This window comes from Anarrhichthys ocellatus, unplaced genomic scaffold (assembly GCF_004355925.1).
Source record: "Anarrhichthys ocellatus isolate YVR2014 unplaced genomic scaffold, GSC_Weel_1.0 scaffold46, whole genome shotgun sequence".
NCBI classification, from domain to species: Eukaryota; Metazoa; Chordata; class Actinopteri; order Perciformes; family Anarhichadidae; genus Anarrhichthys; species Anarrhichthys ocellatus.
In genome coordinates this window covers 821,626-843,955 of record NW_022280076.1, presented here as the reverse complement: position 1 = coordinate 843,955, position 22,330 = coordinate 821,626, and the positions used below count along the sequence as shown (strand labels likewise).

The 22,330-nt window shown below is 39.1% G+C and overlaps 1 protein-coding gene across 2 annotated transcripts in view; it reads right to left on the bottom strand.

Annotated features, from left to right (window-relative positions):
- Positions 1 to 14,893: 14,893 nt before the first annotated feature.
- Positions 14,894 to 22,330, bottom strand: part of gabrg2 (gamma-aminobutyric acid type A receptor subunit gamma2) — a 45,626-nt gene continuing 38,189 nt past the window's right edge. The window contains exons 9-10 of one of the 2 annotated variants that reach the window (XM_031869091.1): positions 21,849 to 21,872; positions 14,894 to 18,859 (exon numbers count right to left, since the gene is read on the bottom strand). In XM_031869091.1, the coding sequence (XP_031724951.1) occupies positions 18,578 to 18,859; positions 21,849 to 21,872 (306 nt within the window). In that variant the 3' untranslated portion in view covers positions 14,894 to 18,577. The remainder of the gene's footprint in view (positions 18,860 to 21,848; positions 21,873 to 22,330) is intronic. The other variant, XM_031869092.1, reaches the window with a different exon arrangement.

Sequence of the window (22,330 nt, the reverse complement as noted above, 5' to 3'; positions counted from 1 at the left end):
CCTGACACCATGCTCTGGGAAAGTCGGTGTCTTAGATGCCATGTTTTCCCAGGCCCTATCAAGCTTACGAGAGCTGCTTCCTTTCCTAGTTTTGTTTCCAGCTAGCATTTAAAAGTTTGATACTGCTCTCTCCTCAACCACTACCATCCTGTCTCTCAGTGCCATCTCCAGCAGCCACTCAGAATGAAGGCCTCCCGATCTGTCTTTCAGTATTTCATTCTCCAGACGTCAATGTGGAAAAAAGAAGAAGGTACACCAAGTCTCTTTTTGACACGCTGCCAGTGAATAACTTTTGATAACTTTGTAGGTGTTGAAAATAGAAGCAGTGCCTTTTCCCACACATCCTGTTCCCTGTAGATTGTTCAGCAGTCACTCATATTCTAGCTCACTTATACATTTACATATTGGGTTGTTGATAGAATGCACTAATAAACAAACATGTTAGTACCTAGTTGAAAATAGTGATGTGTTGGTGTTAGTGTTGAAAGCATTATAAAAATGTCTTTTATAGCTAGTATCCCTTTGTGAATACACAAGAGGTGTCACAAAGTATTGGATATCCAGGGCGCCCTCACAACCTAATGGGTAAGGCACAGACGACACCTTTGTTGCACATCATACCCCTGTCTTTCCCCATGTGTAGTATATTTTTTTACTCTGTCAATTAAATAACACATTTGCATTTATCAAGACTTTTTGGAATAGAAGGCATTTGGGCATCAACTTATCAACTTACTGTAAAAAGCAACATCATCTCCTTACACTTTCATAATGGAAAGTATAATGAAAATAGATTTTTCTGTTGACTAATATTGTTCAAGTGCTGGTTAGTGCGGTGTCCAATACGATAATCACCAGCTGGGCTAAATCTGACCGATCCTGAGGCATTTTCTCTGAAACTCAATAATCCTTATATTAGATTTAATAGATATGTAATCATTTCTTTTGTTGTTAGGTGTTAATAGATGTGCTCTTTAGTTCAACTATAAAGCCCTGACAGGTGCTGGGTTTGCACTTTGTTTTCCTCTTGTTTCTCTCAAAGTGTTGGTTGGTCTTGATGTAGATCTTACTGGCTCCTGAACTCCATACGTTAATTGAATTCATAGAGGTTGCTGGTTCCATGCTAACCATCAGTCAACTTCATCTGGAATAAAAAGAACTTCCATGAAATTAATCAGAATCCATGAAAACCAATCCTTGTCTCTGACTTTAGTCAGGTCTGAATTCAGTCCAACAAATTAGATTTGTATTTCACACTGGAACGCAATCTCGTGTCCCATATTACATGTTATACAGAATGTAATACCCCATTAAAAACATGATTACTGTGATCATGTGGGATCACAGTAAGAACAGTTTTTAAGCTGAGAGCAGGGTTTATGAATGCTAATAAGCCCATCGATCAAATGACTATCATTTATTAGAAATGGAGTGGAAGAAGAGAGAAAAACCACAACCAATGGAATCATGGACCCTATGACATAATCATTGCAGCCTCTTGTAATGTTCTATCACATGGGGAATTTCAAACTGAACTGTTTAGCCTCATCAGTTTTCCTTAAATCAGCTAATGTCTAAGTTATTGCAGCTGAGGTTTATATAATCAGCCTCTCTATTGAGTCCTTCCATTCAATGTACATCAACATATGAACTGAAGTTATGTAGGCATAGTCATGTATGCAAAGGCACTCTTTTTTCATTTGTAGGTGTATGCTTTTGCAAGTACTGTATTTCTGTTTACTTATCAACTACTAAACATATACAGTATTTTATTGGTCGATGATTAGACATTTACATAAAGGGACAAATATCTTGTAGCTGATTTACCGTTTATCCTAATCCAACACAGCTAGCTTGGTCTTCCTCTCTAGCCATCAGAAAGACCTTTCAAATGGACACTTTTATCACTTACCACCTCAAAAAGTGATGCAGGGCTACTACATCAAAATCAATTCATCAATTCATTTTTACAACTCCGACAAGTGTTTTCTGGAGTGTAATGAGCTCTGGACAGACAATTAAACTACTATAGCCAATGCTTAAAGCTTAAAGATTCACATTATGATTGGGTTAAACTTGTTCAAACATGTCTGATTGCCCTTCTTTGCAAGAAAGGGCAATCAGAACTCCATTGTACAGTTGTGTTTAGCACACTACTGATGAATATTACATGTTGTTATAACTGTTAGGATTAGTTCATTTTTAGACTCAGATAAAAAAGAAGATTCTTTTCCTGTTACTGTGCCGTATTTGCACATCTGCATGTCATAACCAGTTCCTACGAGTTGTTAATTTGGATCATGTAACACTTCTTAATTTAGAGCTGAAAACTTGCTGGCCTTCCTGGTAAACAGCACACTGCCATATGGCTCTAATTCATGTTAGGGCACTCTCAATTCTCACCTCAAACAGATGTTATTTTTGGGACCCCAGGGCAATTTCAATTCAAATTTTTTTTTTGAAGGGCTGAAAGATTGTGCACTTGCAATTAGAACACCTAACATAAGATAAATCTCTATTTCAGGAGAATTTTGTCACTGATGACATCAAAGCAACATGATCCCCAAAACCGGGCACAGTCGTTTCGTAGAATGTTAAAGGGGGCATATTATGCTCATTTTCAGGTTCATACTTGTATTTTGGGTTTCCACCAGAACATGTTTACATGTTGCAATGTTAAAAAAGCACTTTATTTTTCTCATTCTGTCTGTCTGAATGGACCTGTATATTCTGCCTGAAAACAATCTTTTTTAGCCTCTGTCTCTTTCAGCCCTCTCCCGAAAAAGCCCAGTGTTCTCTGATTGACGTATATATTTTCATTTGCCTTTTGTTGCAACCACATATATAGCCTTTAGTGCTCCAGTACCAGTCACCACATATGTCTTTTTAGCAACTCAGTATTCAGGTTCAGGTTTTGGGAGAGAGAAATTCAATGAATATGCATGTTACATGAAAGAACATTCAATGACAAGGCTTTGGGGAAGAAACTAGAACACTAGCATGTAACAAATACATGTACATAAACACTTTAAGCACTACAAGTGGCGATACATACATTAAATGGGCACAGTGGATCGATGGATAATGTGTGGCTTACCATGAGTGCAAAAAATAGGAGAGACTATGTTTGTGTACCAGCTTTCCATCAAACATTCAGCTTTTCTGACCATAAGAGACTTCTAGATTTACAACTCATGATTATCAATTCCCTCCTGGACTGTTGACTGATCTTGAGTCTTTTGAAAGCCAACAATGTGGAGGTACATATCCACCACCTGCTGAGCAAAGCTAGAATTTGGTTTCTTGCTCGCTGCATGATTTCGTTTCATCGTTAGGACACCGAAGGTGTGCCTGGTCTATTGCCCCGAACATGCGGCTCATGACTCTTTTGGTTACCCCACCTGTCACTCACTGATTAATGTCTTGGCAGTTTTCAATTCAATCCTAGTTTAGAAAGGGTGGGTTGTGAGGGGTGATTAGCTGACTCAGTGGTATTATTAGCCCCTAGAGTACACAGATGCTCTCTCAAGAGATTTGTGTAAAGTTGAAGTTTGCAAAAGCGCCAGGCCATCTGAATCTTAGTTACTTTAGTTACTTTGACATTTATTACTTGTATTCCCATTGAATGTGTTTACATTTGACATTGTCTACATTTTTTTCTGATACCACCCAACCAACTCTCTGACTATGTTACCAAGCAAAAAGAGTTATTGACTATTAACTACTGCTTGACCCGTGTTAACATGTTACCCTCCTTGGGAGTGGCAGTCCCTCTGCAATGCCAGCTGGTATGTCTTCAAAGTCGACTCCAGTGTATTCACTGAAATCCAAAGCCTCTGTAAATCCAGACAAGCCCCATTCGGACAGATCAGGCTCTCTGGTAGGCACAGGTCTCTTTGTCATACTCACAAAAGCTTGTCTCAGAATAACAGAGCTGATACCCACAAGATATCCCACTGGCACAGAAAATACAAAATTGCACTTCTCTTATGACCAGGACAGGATAGCGGACTGTGTGTCCAGACAAAAGAAGGGGAATAAGGGAGGAAAAACTGGTCTTTTGAGTGACGTCTGGCAGCAACAGTGAGTAAAGTTAGAAAGTAAGTGAGGAAAATAAATGCAGTTATCTTGCTGGTGTTTGCAGCTGTCACTTTGTGCTCATACAGTAGCTATCTCTGCAACAAGAAAAACATGGTGTTAACATCAAGAAAATGTTCAAGAAAATGTTTGGAAAAGCATGCTCCATTATGAGAAGACTTAGGGAAGAGTCCTGTCGTGCCAAATATAACAAATCCAGAACATTGTCAAACGTCTGTCCACCATCAGGATATCTTAAAAAAGAAGAAGTTTTGATAGTGACTCTTTTTGTAATGGACTGGCAATATTATCTTAAAGATTTAATGGGGCTGCTGGGATGCCAATTTTTTTTACTGCTGCAGAAGTATCTATCCATCCATTATCTGTAATTGCTTATCCTTTGCAGGGTCATAGGGGGCTAGAGCCTGTCCCGGCTGACATTGGGCAAGAGGCGGTATACATCCTGAACTGGTCGCCAGGCAATCACAGAACTTGCTGCACAACTAGCCATGGCATTAACTTACCATCGCAATTTTTTTGTATTTCTTTGTATTTTTTTGTATTTTTTCTATTATTTTGTATTTTATGTCTCTAATTTCTGTTGTATGTTCCCCACACTGGCAGCAGGCCTCCAGGAGCAGCTTACTGCACTGCTAGCCACTCCATTGATGGCCTGTTTGCTAACATGTCTGCCTCCTAACAGAGAACGACCAAATAAGGCCATCTATCTTAATCCAAGTGAAAACTTTTAGCCAGGTCAGTGGCAGCCGTGGCACCCAGCCAGCTGCTCACATCAGATCATTAGTGCCAGGGGCTCGACTTTGATCTCCCTGAAATAATTGAACTTCCAGAACCCTGTTCCTGCACAGTGGCCCCCTGCAGCTTCCTCACCCACACACAAAGACACACCTTCACATCTGCAGGGCGGAGCAAAGCTTCTGACAGCTTCCCTGAACAGGCAGTATTGCTGTGCTAGTTGGCTACAGCTTCAGGCCAAGACAGGTGATGTTTTAATGGGTGGTTGTGTCTGTATGGTTCAGGGACTCTCTCTTCTCTGATGTCTGGTGTTTTCACTTCAATATCTCTTGTGCTGTGTAACCCAAGGTTTTATGGCATAACTCTCAAAGTTCCGGTCAAAATTTAGCTCGCTAAATAGAGCAAACCAGACCACTGACAAGAAGAAGCAAAGGTTAAAAAAGCTTTTTTTCTGCCTACTATTTTTCCACAAACTTTGTGATCTCAATTTAATACTGATGCCTCTATTTGACCAACCCAAGTAGACAAGACCATCAGCGAGATGATTGGCTATTTCAACATAGTTATTCTTAAAGCTTGTCAGCTGGGTCGGATTCTGCACAAAATTCGATGAAATCATTCAGGTTAACCAGACACACCTTCAGCTCAGACTCCAGCAATCGTGGACAGACCCAGATCTGGCTTCGCTGCCGCCTTCTGCCTTCTGTTTTCACTGCTTTATCTGCAGTGAAAACAGAAGAACTGCCAAAAAATGTAGAAGAACAGTACTTCCAGCTACTGTGGCATTATATCTGTTCTGTTATGTGTTTTTGTAATCGATGTCTTTACTCTTGTTGCTTCAACGTATACAACTGCTAATATAGATGTGTTGTAGACATGCAGTACATTCATGTATCTGTTGGTTCCACGGGTTCTGTGGCGCAGTAAAAGTTCCTAACATACACATCTGTTTATATCTCAGCAGGATTTTTTTTTTTTGTTTCAAAAAATGTTTTGATTCTGTCAGTCGGAACGATGTTTGCCCTTTTATTGACCCACACATAAGTGAGGCGTGGTTAACTAGGTTTAAAGGCCGTGGATTATTCAATGTACCCACATGTAATGGGAACAGGACAATGTAAGGACAACTTCAAGAAGACTGTTGACTTGGGCTAATTATCATATCTCTTCCAAATGCCTTTGCCTCCAGCAATAACACAGGCAGTGATATGGTTCTCTCAAATACCCACCAGCAGCTGTAGCAAAGGTGGCTTAAAGCCAGGGTTGCAACAGGGATCTAAGAGGTGTATTGGTATTCAGATACAAGCCATTGCCTGCCTTCTGGAAGTACTGAATATTAATCCCAGAGGGTCGGCTGTGAATGCTGGAGGCAAATGCACCTTCACATCTTTAGCCTTAGCTGCCAACAAATGCAGGAAACCATGATAACGTAGGGTTGGGGACTTCAGTGAAAAAGCTATATGTTGAGGGTGTAGGGACGGTTATATTGCTGTTTGTGATTACTTGCATTTTGCAGGAACCCACAGAGAGTTGGTTGAAATTGAACCCAACTAGCAAAACAGTATGTGAGGAACTAAATGAGGTTTAAGAGGCAAGTAGCCATTAGCTGTTTGTAATATGATGCCACGTTTAACCATGTTCCAGTCATGAGCTTGTAGTTAAATTATTTAACAGTAGTAGAGAACACCTTAGATAAAATAACTTGTGGTTAATGATGTTGAATTTCAGTACAGATGGGAGAGCTATTTGACTATTTTCAAATATTACACTTGTTTATATTTGAGAGTTTATTGAGAGACCTAGCAGACAAGAGGATCGGTACCTACTTCTATGGATCGCAGCAGCAATAAAGCACTGACTAATCAATTACAGCCAGCCATATTTTTGGAGAGACAAAGTTCAGGTATCAACAGACCAATGCAGCCACTAGTACTGATTTTTTTTCCCCCAAAGTAGAAGGAAACGTCTTTAACAATCTTCTCTTTAATTACAGAGTTAAATGCATATATGTAAAGCGTTTGTAGAGTTACAGAAGGAGAGACACAGGGGTGCTGTGAGGAGAAACCGATGCAATAGTGTTTAATCACTGGCTTTAAATAAACAAACAAAAACAAAAAACAACAATCACCCTCCCTCCTTAGGGAGAGTCAGCTGATTTTTTTTTTGAGTGACAAATGAAAGTCGACTGCCTTCATCTCCCCACTTCACTGTCCTCCTCAATATCAGGAGGACTAGAGGACAGCACTGTTATTTAAAAAAAGGCATTTAAGGTAATTAAATGGCAGCCTCTCTTACCCAAATAGTCTTCTTTGTAGCTGACAAGCATGTCAGCCGCAGCGTTGCTTCTTTGTTGAGGTTTTCACACTGGTGATCACTTAACTACACAGTATCTAATCTTTCTTACATTTTCAGTCATTGGTTTAATCACTATAAGAGCTATCAAAACCAATAGTGTTTGTTCATGGAATGATAACACAACCTTGACCATCGAGATGACAGTGAAGAGGCTTTGCTTTATTTCAAGTGACTCATTTCCCTTCTATTCTAGAGTACAGTATTTTGAGCTGCAACCGCACCCCTTAAGAGTCATTTCATTTAGAAGGTGGTGAAGTTCATACATATTGTTTGATGAACTTGCTTCATTCAACGTGTACATAGTTAGTGAGCTCAAAAAGATCTAAATAGTAAGAATTTCCCAAAACAAGTGGCAAAACAAGCAGTTTGCAGAAGGCGATCAGGCCAACTTGAGTGACACATATTGAAAAAATAAAAATAAATATAAGGAATTCCAAATGACAGACAGAATAGAAATTTAAAAAACCAGAAACCCATGTAAAGTGAGGTGCAACAATAAACACTTGTGGTTGTACTTAGCTGCCAGGAGGGACATGACTAAATATGAGGCTTTATTGCTGTAAACACAAATATTTTTTGGTGGGAAGATATACTTCCTTGGTAACCACTCTTAATTACTGGTGTTGGACAGTTCAGCATTTTATTACAGTATGTAATCAGCTAGATATTCCTAGCTGGTTGTTTCGTTGTGTCAGACTTTCATATGAAGTCAGAGCATTGAGTGCAAAATCATGAATTGCCTGGAAAAATGAGGGTTGATAAAATGAAACACTCCCCCTGTACTGTTTGCTCTCGAGTGATGCACACAACCTTTAACTCTTCCAGCTGACAGTAGAAAGTAGAAAACTCTTGCTGAACTGGCAGCTTCCAGGTGTGGATGTGGAATTCGATGAATGCAATCAGAGTTAGCGGAAGAGCAAGCACACTCGGTCAACTTTGAATGACTTTCAGCAGAATTATGTTTTCCTCTCTTATATAATGTTGGCTGTTCTATTCATTTCAGTTGTTTCAAGCAATGCAAATATGAGCTGAAGTGTAATGCTTGTTGGTTGTGCATGACAAAACACGCTTTAACAGCTGGCTCATTCAATTTTCCTCAAACTTTTTTTGGGTTTAGTTGTCTCTTTTTTACCCTTTTATTTTCATGCTTGCTTTTAGGCTATATTTTGTCATCACTCAGATTTCTTTTGTTATCAGGAGGAGAATCTGGTTGATAGATGCTTCTTGTTCATTGTCTAACATCATACACAGTTCATTATAGTCCAAGGTGAAGGGGGGGGGACAGCTGTTTGATGAAGTTCAAAGTGCAAAACCCAAACCCTCTTTGCACGCTTCTATGGCTTTTTCGATCTGCACTCTATTTCACATCAGAGACAAAGCAGCATATGGGCAAACTGCAGAGCACTGATGTTATTCAATTAAACTAAGTCATGCTTGAGTCATAGCTGATTGTTTTTAGAGTTATGTAATGCTTGTTGTGTTACACTGTTTGAATAGCCTCAATATACCATTTGGCATCTCCATCTGTTGGCGCTCTAAAGACTCATTTTAAAAGGTTCAGGCAGCTCAGGTCTACCTATTGCACAATAAATTCACAGTTTTTTCATTTCACGTCATTTCTCTTCATCTCTTTTTTTTCTACTTCTTCTAATTATTTAAATTATTATTGTTATTATGCTTTGTGACACTGTGAGTGCCAAGCATACAGTACATTAACGCAGAAAAAAATCAAGTAACGAATCAAAGCAAATCGGATTAAATTCACTTTTGCATCTAGGGGAGTCTCATCAGTCAATGCGGCTTTCCTGAGTATACTCCTAAAGGCCATCCAACACCCGAGGACTGTGGGTTTATTCTTAGATCTAGAGTAAATAATTCAATAAAAAAATCTCCTGAAACCCCTAACCTTTTGTCGATGCCTGTGATTTATCCTCCGACTTGACACAGGCGGTCATTTGAATTCAATGGCTGTGCTCATCCCAACATCCGCTGTGACATTTGTATTTATAGATGATTATATCAGACAGCTGACAACATGTTTCACTCATGACTGTGACAGTGGCTTCAAGATAATGCTATTCACATGAGGGGGACATAGCAGGTTACTCGTTGACCTTGGTGGTGTTGTTGTTGTTGTTGTCTCATCACCATATAGATTTTACTTTTTGCTAAATTTGTAACAAATTTCAGACAGACACTGAAGTCACACGTATGTAGCAGACAAAAAGAGGCACAAACCTTTGCACATACTGTATGCACACAAACACACAGTGTTAGCTCACTTAAGGGGACATTGCTTCGGTTTGCTTTGTCTACAGTTTGTGTATGTGTGAGCATGAGGGTGTTTGCATACTGTATGTGTGTGAAATGTATCCATTGTATATGGAGTGTGCATACATGAATGATGTCCCTAATGGAACAGAAAAGCTTAAAGGGTGATCATTCATTATGTGATGTTCATTAGAAAAACCATGTGTGGATCCAAATAGGTTAGTGTGTGCATGTTTGTCTAAGCTAATGTACTGTATAAATTGACCATATAGCTATGTGCGCAGGATTGCCTGCAGTGTGCGTAGTCACCCAAGGAGTCAGGTGAGCTGGTTCAGGCATCTGATCCGGAAAATCAAACTGGGACCAAACCCTGAGGGCAGACAGGCCGGAAGAATTCACGCCTCAGGTACTTCCAAAAGGCCCTAGAGGGAGGGTTTAGGGAGGGGATTTCGGCTAAACAACTTACAATGCAGACGGTGGGGATGCATATCTTGGCTAACCCGCTGACCCATTCCAAGACAGTTTTTGTCCCAATGTGATACGCTCTCCTTGTGTCATATTTACACCAAATATAATATTTCAACCTCTACAAAATGTAATTTGAAGTGAACCTATTGAAAATATATTTCTAAATATAAGTCAAATGTAACACACTTTTGCAGTATGTTTGTGCCTGTGTCTTGTCCCTGTGCACCCTATGGGAGTGACTCAGCTGTGTGCTTAGATGAGTCACTGGGACCTGGAGGGAATGGACAGCCAGTGGAAGAGATATCTAAGGCACACAACCATGGGTCTTAAGCCCTGTGGGGAGATTGAGATCCAGTTTTCTCGACTAGACAGGTCTGACGCTGGAGCGACATTGCCTCAGGGAGCCCCGGCAGGAGCGGTCACGTGAAGAGAGTTAGTGTCAAGGGCAGTATGGTCGAGAAATGTGCTCTACCAGCTGTCTAGTGCATGCACACACATTTAGGAGTATTTATTTATTTGAGAGGATTTACATACATACCAACAACAGTCACAAATATGCAAATACACACACTGCCCTTTCACAAAATAATTCAATAATAATAAAGATAGAAGAACACTGAAGGGATAGTTTGCTTTCATAGTTTAATTTTGTTAGCAACTTGAATGTGTTGGGACATAATCCACTGTAATTTCTTTTAAAATACATTTATATAAATATTCAGTGTATACAGTATACCGTATATCATATACAGAAAAAACGCACAACATAATCAACCTCCATGTCACACTGGATGGCTCCCTATGTGGCAACAGATTTAGCCGTTTTAGTCCCTGCACTACAGTGAAAGTGTTTTCAGTCTATGTGTTTTGTTTTTTTTTTACTTTTACAAAGTCTAAATTCACTGGCTGCCTATTAGTTGTCTAGCCAACAGCTAAGGCTCATTGTTTTTTTTTTCCAGAAACCTAAGCACTGTTTTTTTCCCGGAAACCTAGGCACTGTTAACAAGCAGTTTATAAAATAACTTAACCACCAAAATGTTGTTTTTCCCCATCATTTGCCAAATGCCTTATGAAGTGAAACTGAAAACACACCAAAACTCAGAGGATTATGATGGTGATTTAAAAAACTGACTGCCCTTTGTGTTAACATAAACTGAACCAGGCAGATCAGCTCATCTACTCAGTTGATGGATTAGAATAGACAGTTGCCGAAGGTAGTTGACCATTCGGTTTAGTGTGTTTTGTTAATGTCTATGTGATGGGGTATAGACATATATTTTATGCCTCTCCCGTCACATCATATTTCATTCTCACGACATGCCAGTGTTTCAACCCATGTATGCTCAAAGACTTATTTTGTATTTGTGTTTTTGATGGCCTTCTTTTATTTTGACACTGCTTTTACAAATGGTACGAGAAGTATTAATCAGGGCCCATACATTTGCTACTGGATGGCAGCGGCTCGAAAAGAAAAAAGAACCTGTTGTCAAGATGGCTGACTCATCAGTTACAACGTTTTTCAATTCTTGCAAAGAAAATATCTGTGCAAAGACAAAATATGTTAAAGAATTGGTGGTGGGAAATTGGTAAAATAGTTATGGTAAGTGTCAGGCAACTAAAACACTGAGCCCTATAGTACAAAATGCCTACAATAACACACAAAATGAAACAGGAAGAGCTCCACAACCATATGGCTTATATGCATATCATAAGATGCTAAGGAATATGATTCCATTGTAAGTAAATCTATTCCTTTTACCAGTCCTGAGTAAATAGAAATGCAATAAGGTTAAAAAAAATAAGATTTATATCCTGGCCTATAATTTCCAAGGCAATGTCACCATTATTACCAAGCATTAGCGTTTTTGCATGGGGAGCTGCGGGGCAGGGCCCCATTAGAGGGCGCTGTTGTGCAGAAGAAGTCATATGCTTCTCTCAATTTCAGACAGAATAATGGCAAACTCAATTTTACTTCAGAACATTTTTGCAATTTTTAATCATATTCTGAATGAAGTATCTTCTCTAGAAACATATTGCTTTGCAGTGTGTGTAAATTTGTTTTTGTGCCTGATGCAGCTTGTCTGTTTCCGCTTGGTGGGGCACGGCAGACTTGCCCCTACTGCATATGTAACTCTGGACCAACAAACCATATGTGCACATATGCGCGTGTTCAACGTGAACTGTCAGATTGAGAGTGGAGCCTGATGGCCGGGGCCCCTAGAGGCATCCCGTTGGTTGATTTTAGTGGTGCAAGGGTGTACACGTCTTGCAAGCTAGCTAAAGAGGGACTGCTATTGTACTTAAGTTAACGTTACGCTGGTACAAAGTGTTTCGATTTTGTTGCGGGGAACACTCCTGTTTGCACGCTCCATTAATCCTGTCAAAGCGCGTTGCTACAGTTCATCTCAAAACAAAACAAGCCTGGTAATGGTATTGGCTTGACTTATCAGGCTTTGATTATGTCTTATAGTTGCTGGATGCTGAGCAAACAACGATGGGAGTGACATGGGTCTCATGTTTCACTCAGTATTATTTTATGAAGTATTAATATCGACCAGACATAAATAGTAGAAATCCAGAAACATGATGCAGATGCACAGGAAAACAAAATGTGAGGATACCTGCCACACCAGTGAGTCTACAGTAGTGGAAATGAAACACCTGAACAGGTGGCTGCCCCACCGGGACACTGGGAGCTAACGTGTATGCGCTGCAAGTAAAGTGTAGATCATTTGAAATCATAGCAAAAAATATTACATCTTTTATTATAGCCATAAAAAAATAAAATAGAGAATAGAATAGATAATGCATACTAGTTTGTAAATAAGAAATGTCTCCAAACTTTTTAGGCTGTTTCAATCAACATCAGCTAGACTGCACTCTTATCTGCAGAGTAACCCAGAGCTACTGAGTGTTCTAATTTCACAGATTTAGTCACAGCAAAGAAGTCAGTCACTGTGAGAGATTGGAGATTTAAACATTTCAACACCTGCAGCTCTCTCTCTCGCTGCAGGGCCAGCCTGCTACAAAAGTAATAGAGTAGATGCACATGGGTCCATGATATGCTACTGGTTTACACGACAGGAGTTTGGTCAACCTTTTGGGTATAACATGTTATCGTTTCATCATTTTATTCACACATTTGTGTGACATTTTGTCATGATTTACAAATGAATTCTTGAGTTTTGGCCAGAAAATTGTAATGTGAGATCACAATGACCTTTGAACACTAAATTCTTATTAGATATTGCATTCACGAATATGGAACAGATGGATTGAGACCCGAAAACATCACCGAGGCGGAATGATTAAAATAGGAGGCAGTATATTCATATTCTGAATATGTCATTGCGCACACAGGGATGAAAGCATGAGGGTGAAGTCCTTAAAAGTGAGCCATGTGCAGACTTCATAATTCATGCAGGACTCCCTGCGATCCCAGCTCTGTACTCGCCGAAGAGCCTGTACCTCAGCTGATGAAAGGGCTGTGACAGCTCTGTGCTGTGGTACATTGCAGACCGTTGTGTAATAATCAGAGGGATTCACATGGCTGTCCTTTGCAGCTGCCACACTGTCCAGTGGAGGGAGAGGTGCCAGCACAGGGTTCCATCAGCCAACTGCCACTCTGGTTCGAGTGCACTTTCCTGGAAGGAAGAGACTCACTGGACGAGAGTAGAACAGACTGTGCTATTCCTACATAAAAATAAAAAACTGTCCTCCTAAATGAAAACATTCTTCTGGTAGAGTAAATTCATGCCAAACAAATGTGCTTAGCTGTTTCCATGAAACAGATCAGATTACTCAGTGACAATAAAAAAAAGTTGACAATATAAATTACACAAAAGCCTGATTATTACTCTGTAGGTTCTAACACATATAGCAACTGCTTCCTCAAAACCTGTGGCGGCTGAATGGATGATGGTTACCTCAGCCTCAGAAAACATGCAGTTTCATGCTAAAGTGTTTATTTGGCCAACTGACGAAGAGGAGGGCGGGACAATTAAATGTGTTTTTGCTCCAACAAGGGGAAAATAATGATCAGTCCATTTTGGACAATTTGCAGACAGACATAGCTATTAAAATGTCTCAATATGTCATCCTCATTTCTAACATGTAATTAAAAAGACACCTTGACATTTTATCAAAAGACTATGAAATTGGATAAATGTGTTTATTGTAGTCTACTTTAATTACAGGTTCTTCAACAACTCGTTGCCTGAGAAAAGGTTCCAGTATGTTTGTAACTGGCCATATAGTTGGTCTGGGTGTAAATTCTCTATTCTGCAATTTTTGTGAATATTAGTATCTATGCCAGGACATTGCTTGGAGCATGTTTTATGTTTTACCTGCCTGGATAAAGTACAGGCCATAGAATGTGTTTCGAGAAAGTGTGAGTCACGGCAACCACGAGCAGTCCATGAACATGCAGCCACGACTGGCACCCGACATATAATGTAGTTTGCTGCAGCAGTATGCAAGATTAGCTGTGGACGGACACAGAGGTGCTCACTTACTTAATCACTCACTCACACACACACACACACACGACCAATCGGAGATAATGAAATCACCAGTCCAAGATAATATGTTAGCAAACGCTAAGTTAGACTGTCTGGCATGTTTTTTCTCCCATTCGCTGAAATGCATAGTCATATTGCTTCACAACCAGTTTTCCTTACAAACTGATGTTTGTGTCTAATTGTGCCGGAAAAGTCTGCTGCTAAGCAATCTGAAAGACACACTTTCAACATCCCCTCTAAACGTCACGCATTGTTTTATTTAAACACCTGTGCTAGGCCTCATAAGGTAAAATTATACAATATTTCTTAAGAAATGCATGTCTTCTTCCCTCCCACATTAATCATCTCATGCCTCCACAGTGACACTTTGGAAGGATCCCAACCCCCACTTTTGGAGCCATTGGACCAAACTCCCAAACTGTATGCAATTATAACTATACTTTTACTCAAGTATGAATTTTAATGTAGGAATTATCCTTGCTTGTCTGTTCATGGTAACGCATATATATTAAAAATATAGCATAGCAATGAAATATTACAACCACAAGTACACATACAGGAATACATAATAATGATGAACCTATGCCAGTGATAAATGCAATCATTTTATTGTAAAATTCCACAGCTATGTGCCATTCCCTTATGAAAAGGATTTTTTCCAGTACATGTATAGTATATAATGCAGACCATAACAGAATTGATCAGTGCCCCCCTTTTTTTTTTTTTTTACAATACTCAATATACATAGATGACAAACAACTAACATAATGTATGTATGAGGATCATATGAAATAAATTTTGTTCTTGGATACCTTTTGAGCTCCGTAATTCCAGTGTGTATTATTTTGTTTCCATCTGTTTGACAAAATACATAACAATAGAAAATATCTACATGTGCGGTTCACATAATGTGTCTCATTTGTGTGTCCCAAAATAAATAAAATCACCTTGTCAAAAATAAGCACGGCATAATAAACGTCCATGTCAATGCAGGCAAAAGGACTGAGACCAGATGAAACGGTGCTTGAATTAGTCCCAATTGTGAAAACATATCCAACATGCACACCACTGAATAAATTGTATCTCCCATATGCCTTTATAGCTCGGAATTTACAGTAGAGTGCACAAGAAAAATTATAAACAAGCTCTTACCATCATGGAAATAATAAAATGCCATAGAGTATGTTTGTTTTTTGCACACTGTTATCCAAACACAAGACATGCTTGGTTATTTACAAACCCAGCATCCTGATAAAGTCAGAATCAGAAATGTCTTTGTGTTAGCCGTGATATAATGATTGTTTTTTTATTGGTCTGGTCTACATTCAAACAATTGTCCTGATGCTTTTGGATCAGTACCATATCAATAACAAACAAAACAACATACAAAAAAAGAAAAATGTCTGAGGAAATAGGATGTGGCCAACTTTTGCTGCATAGCATTTCCTTCAAGGAAACACGCACTTTTAGCATATGTTTTTACTATAAGGCAGTAAAAGTGGATTCACAAATGATATTATGGTTTGATATTCTCTATTGCATGTGTGTCAGTTTGGCACTTTAAACTACAGAACACTGATGATGACCATTCTACATCGCTATTGACACACCTACGTCCCTAAAGATGTCAGAGATAAGAGTATGTGCACACTGAAGACGGACTACTAAGTGGCAGCTTCGGGAAACAACAGGGCCATCATTAAATACGAAAGGGAAAGAACTTCAGGAAATATGAGATAATCTGGTAAATGCATATGTTAATATCATCATTGATGCTTTATTAAAGATGGCAAATACCAAGACCGATGAAAACCTTGCGGAGGTGGAAAACAAATATATGGATATAATCAATAGTCACTTCGACAAGCAAATGTTCTTCTTCTTCTGGTGGCTTGGGAACTGTTTTTTGTGTTTCTCCCCCCCCCCCTGAAAATAGTCTACTACTCAGAAGCTGCAAAAAAAGGTAATGTTGCAACTCACAAATTCAACAGATATAACATTTTGACAGGCCTTTGTGAGAGTAGTGTACATCGATCACAACATAGAAAACACAAGATAAATAAGCTCAAGCTCCATTGACACATCAAACAAAAATGTATCTTTGATATAAATGACAGCATTCTGTGTTTCTTTTTAGGGGCTATATAAACATGAAATACTTTGTTTCAAATAAAATAAATAAATAAATACCATTAATGAATAAATAAATAAATACCCCATAACCCCAAAGTATTCTACATGGTCAGTTCAGCATAATACAATAAGTCTAATATACTGTATGATGATATATTGTAACAATGCTGAAATTACAAAATATATACCCTTATACAAAATCCCAAGGGCAGGACGAGTGTTTTCTTCTGTTCATAATTTATTTACATAAACAATGTGATGTACACCCACTCCTTTTGAGTTTACAAATGATACTGAAGCACTGTCTCCATTTGTTGCATACTGGTGTCTATCAAAATTGTAATCTGTAAGTGGTTGTAATTCATGTGCGTTACATGTTATCATACATAACATTTACAATTCAGATGCTTTCACTGTGTGAGCCGCTCGCTTCACATATTATGGCATTCAAGCTAATTTTATAGGGAAAATTTCAAAGAAAATACAAAAAATAATGAAATTATGTCGAGCCAGTGAATCAATTTCCTCACGATGTAACAATTTACATTCTCAAAGTGTTTCTCCTGAAACAGATAGGACATGAGATGCTTGATAATAAAGTTTACACATCTCTTCTCAAATTAAGAAGATACTTTTTTGTACTTGGATTAAGTTCTTTAGTTTATTTGATATAAATTCATATTTTTTCGTTTTGTTTTGTTGCTCAACTTAGAAGAATGACACATAGAATGAATCCTGTCCCACTGCAGGGATTTCAAAATACCCAACAGCTGTCTGTATCGACATTCACATTAAAGTGTAGATACGTTTGAAACTCACACAATGATTACACTGTTGCAGCTTTCACTCTGGGAATGTAAAGGGCAAACAATGATTTTAAAATAAAACATTACTTGTTTTAGTACAGTTTCTCTTGCATAACCAAAATACAACAGAAGTGTGTCATTATGTAAATGCACACTCTTAACAGCAAATGTAGGGGAGGATGAGAGGTCAGTGTTGTCTATACTGTAAGCTAATAGCTGTGAGGAAAATAATTAAACCAGTTGTCTGGCCTGAAATTCTGGGCTGATCCTCCTACCTTGTATGCAAAGATGATTCCTCAACTGAAGAGGATAAACCGGGCACATTTTTATCATTCCATTTTCCTATTTTTCTAGAAAATAGTTTAATTAAATCTTAAATGTTAATCAACAGTGCTCATTTTTTATTTTTTTTTCTATAGCCAACAACAGAAGACCATAAAATATGTTGATTTGTGGCCTGAAAGGTGCATGCAATAAATGTAAACCACTATGTAATAGTAAACTATATACAGCGTCTGTACAGTTGAGCATTTTTCATAAATAGCATCGTCTCTCCGTCTCTGACCACACATGAAAAATGCAATGTTTAATTGTGCCAATACTTAAATGAATTACTTAGATTAGCATCACAGTCAAACATAGCTCTATTAAAGTGCTTCAGATTGTGTGTTTTAATATTTTAAGTGAAAAATTAAAGTGAAAAGGAATGATAAGATATACATTTTCTCTTTTTTTTTCAAGCGTTTGATGTGATCTGAATTGCTATTCATGTCAATTGTTTTCTATGGAAGGGATGCATTTGTCTTAAAATAAAGCAATTAGTAGAAGACCCATTGTGAAGAAATGGAGGAGGAATTCCAAAATAAAATGTCCAAAATCATATCATAAAACCAGAAAAAACCCAACCTTGTGAATCCTCTTAATTGCTTACACAATCAATGATTTCACAACACATTTACAAACCTCCTCATACCAGTTAAATGTAATGCTACAATATTTGCAATGTCTGTTAAAGTTCTCAAATAATAAAGCTAACATCTCAAGAGATTAAAACTAAGAAATTAAAGGAAATGCTTTAAATCAAATCAGTGGGTATTTCAGTGGGTCCCCTCCTTCGCAATGTCACTTGCTGGCACAGAGCATATGTAGAATGACATGAGCTATATGATGAGGCTGGAAACCCACCCAGGCCTAGAGATAGAGATAGGAGACCCAGTAGACCAGGTTGAAGAGACCAAATGCAGTGGGGAAGAAGATGCGCGCATATGAGTCTATTTTGGCGACACGGATGTGCAACCTGCCGTGCCGCCAGGCTCCGGAGCGGCAGTCCTCGAAACAGCAGAAGAAGCTGGTGCAGTCCTTCCCGTCCAGACACTCATAACCATACTCTTCGTCTCGCTCCTGCATGTGCGTGGCGTTGTTCATCTGAATGGCTGTGGCCGAGCGTGGACGGATGTCTACCGTGGGTGTCTGCTTTTAACAGGACAAAATGACACAGTTAGCTGTCGGAGCCCCAGAGTGCCGTAATTGAGAACTCCCTGACATAACAGGGGACCTAATTTGAGCTGCCATTTCTTGTCTCCCGCTTCAATTTCTGTCATTAGTCAGCAAAATGTAATTTGCACCCTCAATTTGCCAATGGACCCTTTCAATGTCAGAAAATACTAATTCAGCCATAACTACCACCTGTAGTTGTAATTAGTGAGGCTTATAGGAGCAACGGGTCAGTCATCCCTGTGGAATCTATGATGCAAATTACACTTTTGGGCTGGCGGCTGAAGCAGCCATAATATTTTTAGTACAGTAGTCCATATTGCTTTACTTAGCAGCTATACTTTTTAAAGCTGGGGCTGGATAATGCCTAATTCTGTTTTTACTATGCATTATTGCACAACATTTAAAAGGTCAATACGAAATTCAGAGCATATCTAGTTCCTCGACGGCTGAGCCTGCAGCTCGCAGCTAATGGTGCTAAGAGCACTAAAAGTGCAAACAACATCAACAGTGATGACAGAGATAACGGTGTTAACCTGAGGGGGAACGGGAGGTGGGCGTAACGCGTCCAGGACGACGTTATCGTCTAGAACTGCCGTACGAGTAGAATGTAAAGCGGCGGCCGCGAGTTAACCAGCGGGGCACGCTCACATGCACTAACATGCACTAAAAGGCACGTGCAGCTATGTAAACAGAGCTCAGAGTAGCCCGGAATACAACACACAAAGAAGAGCACGACTTTACTCTCTGCTCAGATAGACATTACTATATCTTTACATACGAATAGTTGTTTGATGCCATATTAATGTTCTAAATATCGTATAGAGAACCTTTAAAAATGCAGTGAAAATGCTGTAGCAAGCAGATGACTGTGAGTCACATGTTCTAAGCACTTCTTTAAAATGTTTCGAATGCCCTGTGACTCAACAAAATGTCATAATTTGGACCTGTATGGATGTTGTAAGCATTTCTTTCTGAAATGCATTTATAAGATAGGTAGTAACTGGCTTATGATACATCATTAAGCTTAGCTTAGGGAGGAGCATGTGGTGGCAGATGTGCGGTACACAGCTCAATATTTCTCCAGCCCACTCTTTCTGTCACTAAATGGGTTGAAACAAACCTCCTTTTCAAATTGTGCTCACCACTGGAGGGCATATGCCTTTTATTTGTTCCTAAAATAGGACATCAGTAAGTCTGTGGCCTGTCATTCTAAAGGGAGACAATTAGCATTCAAACAGACTGCTTTCATCAGCTTTTATCTTGAAATACCATGCCACCTTCGCACAAATTGGAATTCTGGCTGTTTGGCAGGATAAATGCCCCCCACCCCCTTTGGCAGAGGTTCCTTGACCTTGCTGATAAACTAGAGTGTCAAGCTCATCATTTAAAAATGACACAGTGCATTGAGCAAAAGTTCAACTTCTAAGAATTTCACATCACCACTTTCCCTCAAAGAAATACCTTTATGACATAGGAATAATATTCTATAAACGATTGTACCGGCACTCCAACTATGTTTTACATCACGTATTTATGCTCTATGTTGATTTGTTCTTTTTTAAATTGCAACATAGATCACAAAACCGTAAATACTCTGTCTCCATGAATGTTTTTGGCCCCATTTTAATGCATCTACAGCTTGCTACAAAAAAAAAAGAAATTGGTCAATGCAGTTTTAGTTGCAAAATATAATTATCTGTTAGCATGCATTCTCAAACAAGCCTAAAAATACTTAAACTTGATTGAACTATTCATTCCCTACAACTTCTCGTCTTGCCCAGCACTAGTGCACAAACCTGTGGTCCCTTTGAAAACGATACATAACCACAAACAAAACAACATATGAGTTAGTTTCGCCATTTTTGTCCGTATTAATGCATGTTGAGGTCATGAGGCGATTAGCAGAATAGGTTATGACTCAGTTCTCAAAGGGGATTGGTTGCACTGGAGGAAGCGCAGTGGAAGCTCAAGCAGAAGGAGCATTAACAGCATCCTGCCACATGACCTGGTCAAGATGGGCTGTGCTGGTGTTAGCAAAAAATAAATTAAAAACAACGACAAAGAAACAACACGGTGGCATTGGCAACTTTAACTGGCTGAAATTAGACAACCTCTGAGAGAAGACAACAGGCAGAATCATTAAGGATCATTGCTGGAGGATCCCTCGGTTATCTGACTTAAATTGAATACTTGATGGTTGTGTACAAATAAAGGTGGATTCTTCAGCAGTACATTTAGACCCATGTGTAGGCTGAAAATCTAATCGATCTGACCGTACAGTGATTGCTCCCAATAACATATTGATGTGGACCACTATGTGTAAAAGAAGATTTTTTTGTCTTGAATTGTGTGTAAGACTAGATTCAGATCTTTGCTAGCTCCCACCCACCCTGGATGCATTTTTTGTGTGTTTAAAGATTGGCATGTGTTAATCTTCTGAACGGACCTCCATCTCTAATTAGACCTAACCGTGCAGGGGTTGTCTGTTTCAGTCTGTTAAGGCTCTGCTGACTCTGTAGGAAGAGTCAGGTTGAGAAGCCCAACAACACACACTTTACTGGCAGGAGAAGGGAAGGAACAGGAAACTATTGCAGCTACTGCTAGATCACTGTGGTTACAACAACAAGGAGTGAAACAGGACAGAGGGAGCCAGAATGAGTCCACGCAGGGCCTGGACTGTTATATTCCTCTGGACAGGGGACGTGTGGGATGCTTATTTTAATTTGAAAAACTCCATAAGTACGTCTGGCTGGCTGCCTCCACACTGTGCACTGCAGAGCGCCCCTTTTTAATGTTATCTCTGATACCTATTTGTTAACTGATGAGTACAGTAGGAATGCAGGTAGATACAGAGGGAATAAAGAGAGGCATATCTGCTGTAGAACAGACAGAAAAGCAGTGAGGTGCTGGGGGCTCAAAGAGCCAAAATGTAGCAGACGCATGCAGTCAGACACAGGCAATATACCTTTGAGGAAAAGAGCCGGAGGAGCTTTTGTCCAGACAGGAAACACAGAATATGTGGAATTGAAAGAGAGTAACAAAGAAAAACAAAGAATACATGTAAACAGAGAACAAAAAAACACAAGATAATGTGTGAAATTTACAATCACTCTACTGGCTAACTCAAAATGGAAAGAGGAGAATTATACTGGAGAGAGACATACATGTTATGAACATACAGAGGGGGAGATGCATGGTGGGATACATGTATTTCACACGATTCTTATGCCAGCATCACCTTAGGAAAGATGTCACAGATGCCACACTGGAGAGATTAAGTCTATATGTAATAATACACCTTGTGATAATGTATGACGGTAATCTAGAAGAAACAAAATAAAATGACAGGAGGACATCTGATGTTGAAAATCCCTCTGCATCTTATGAAGAAGATCACAAGGAACCAACACAGCTTATAAGTAAGATACACTTTTGAAGTTCTTTATT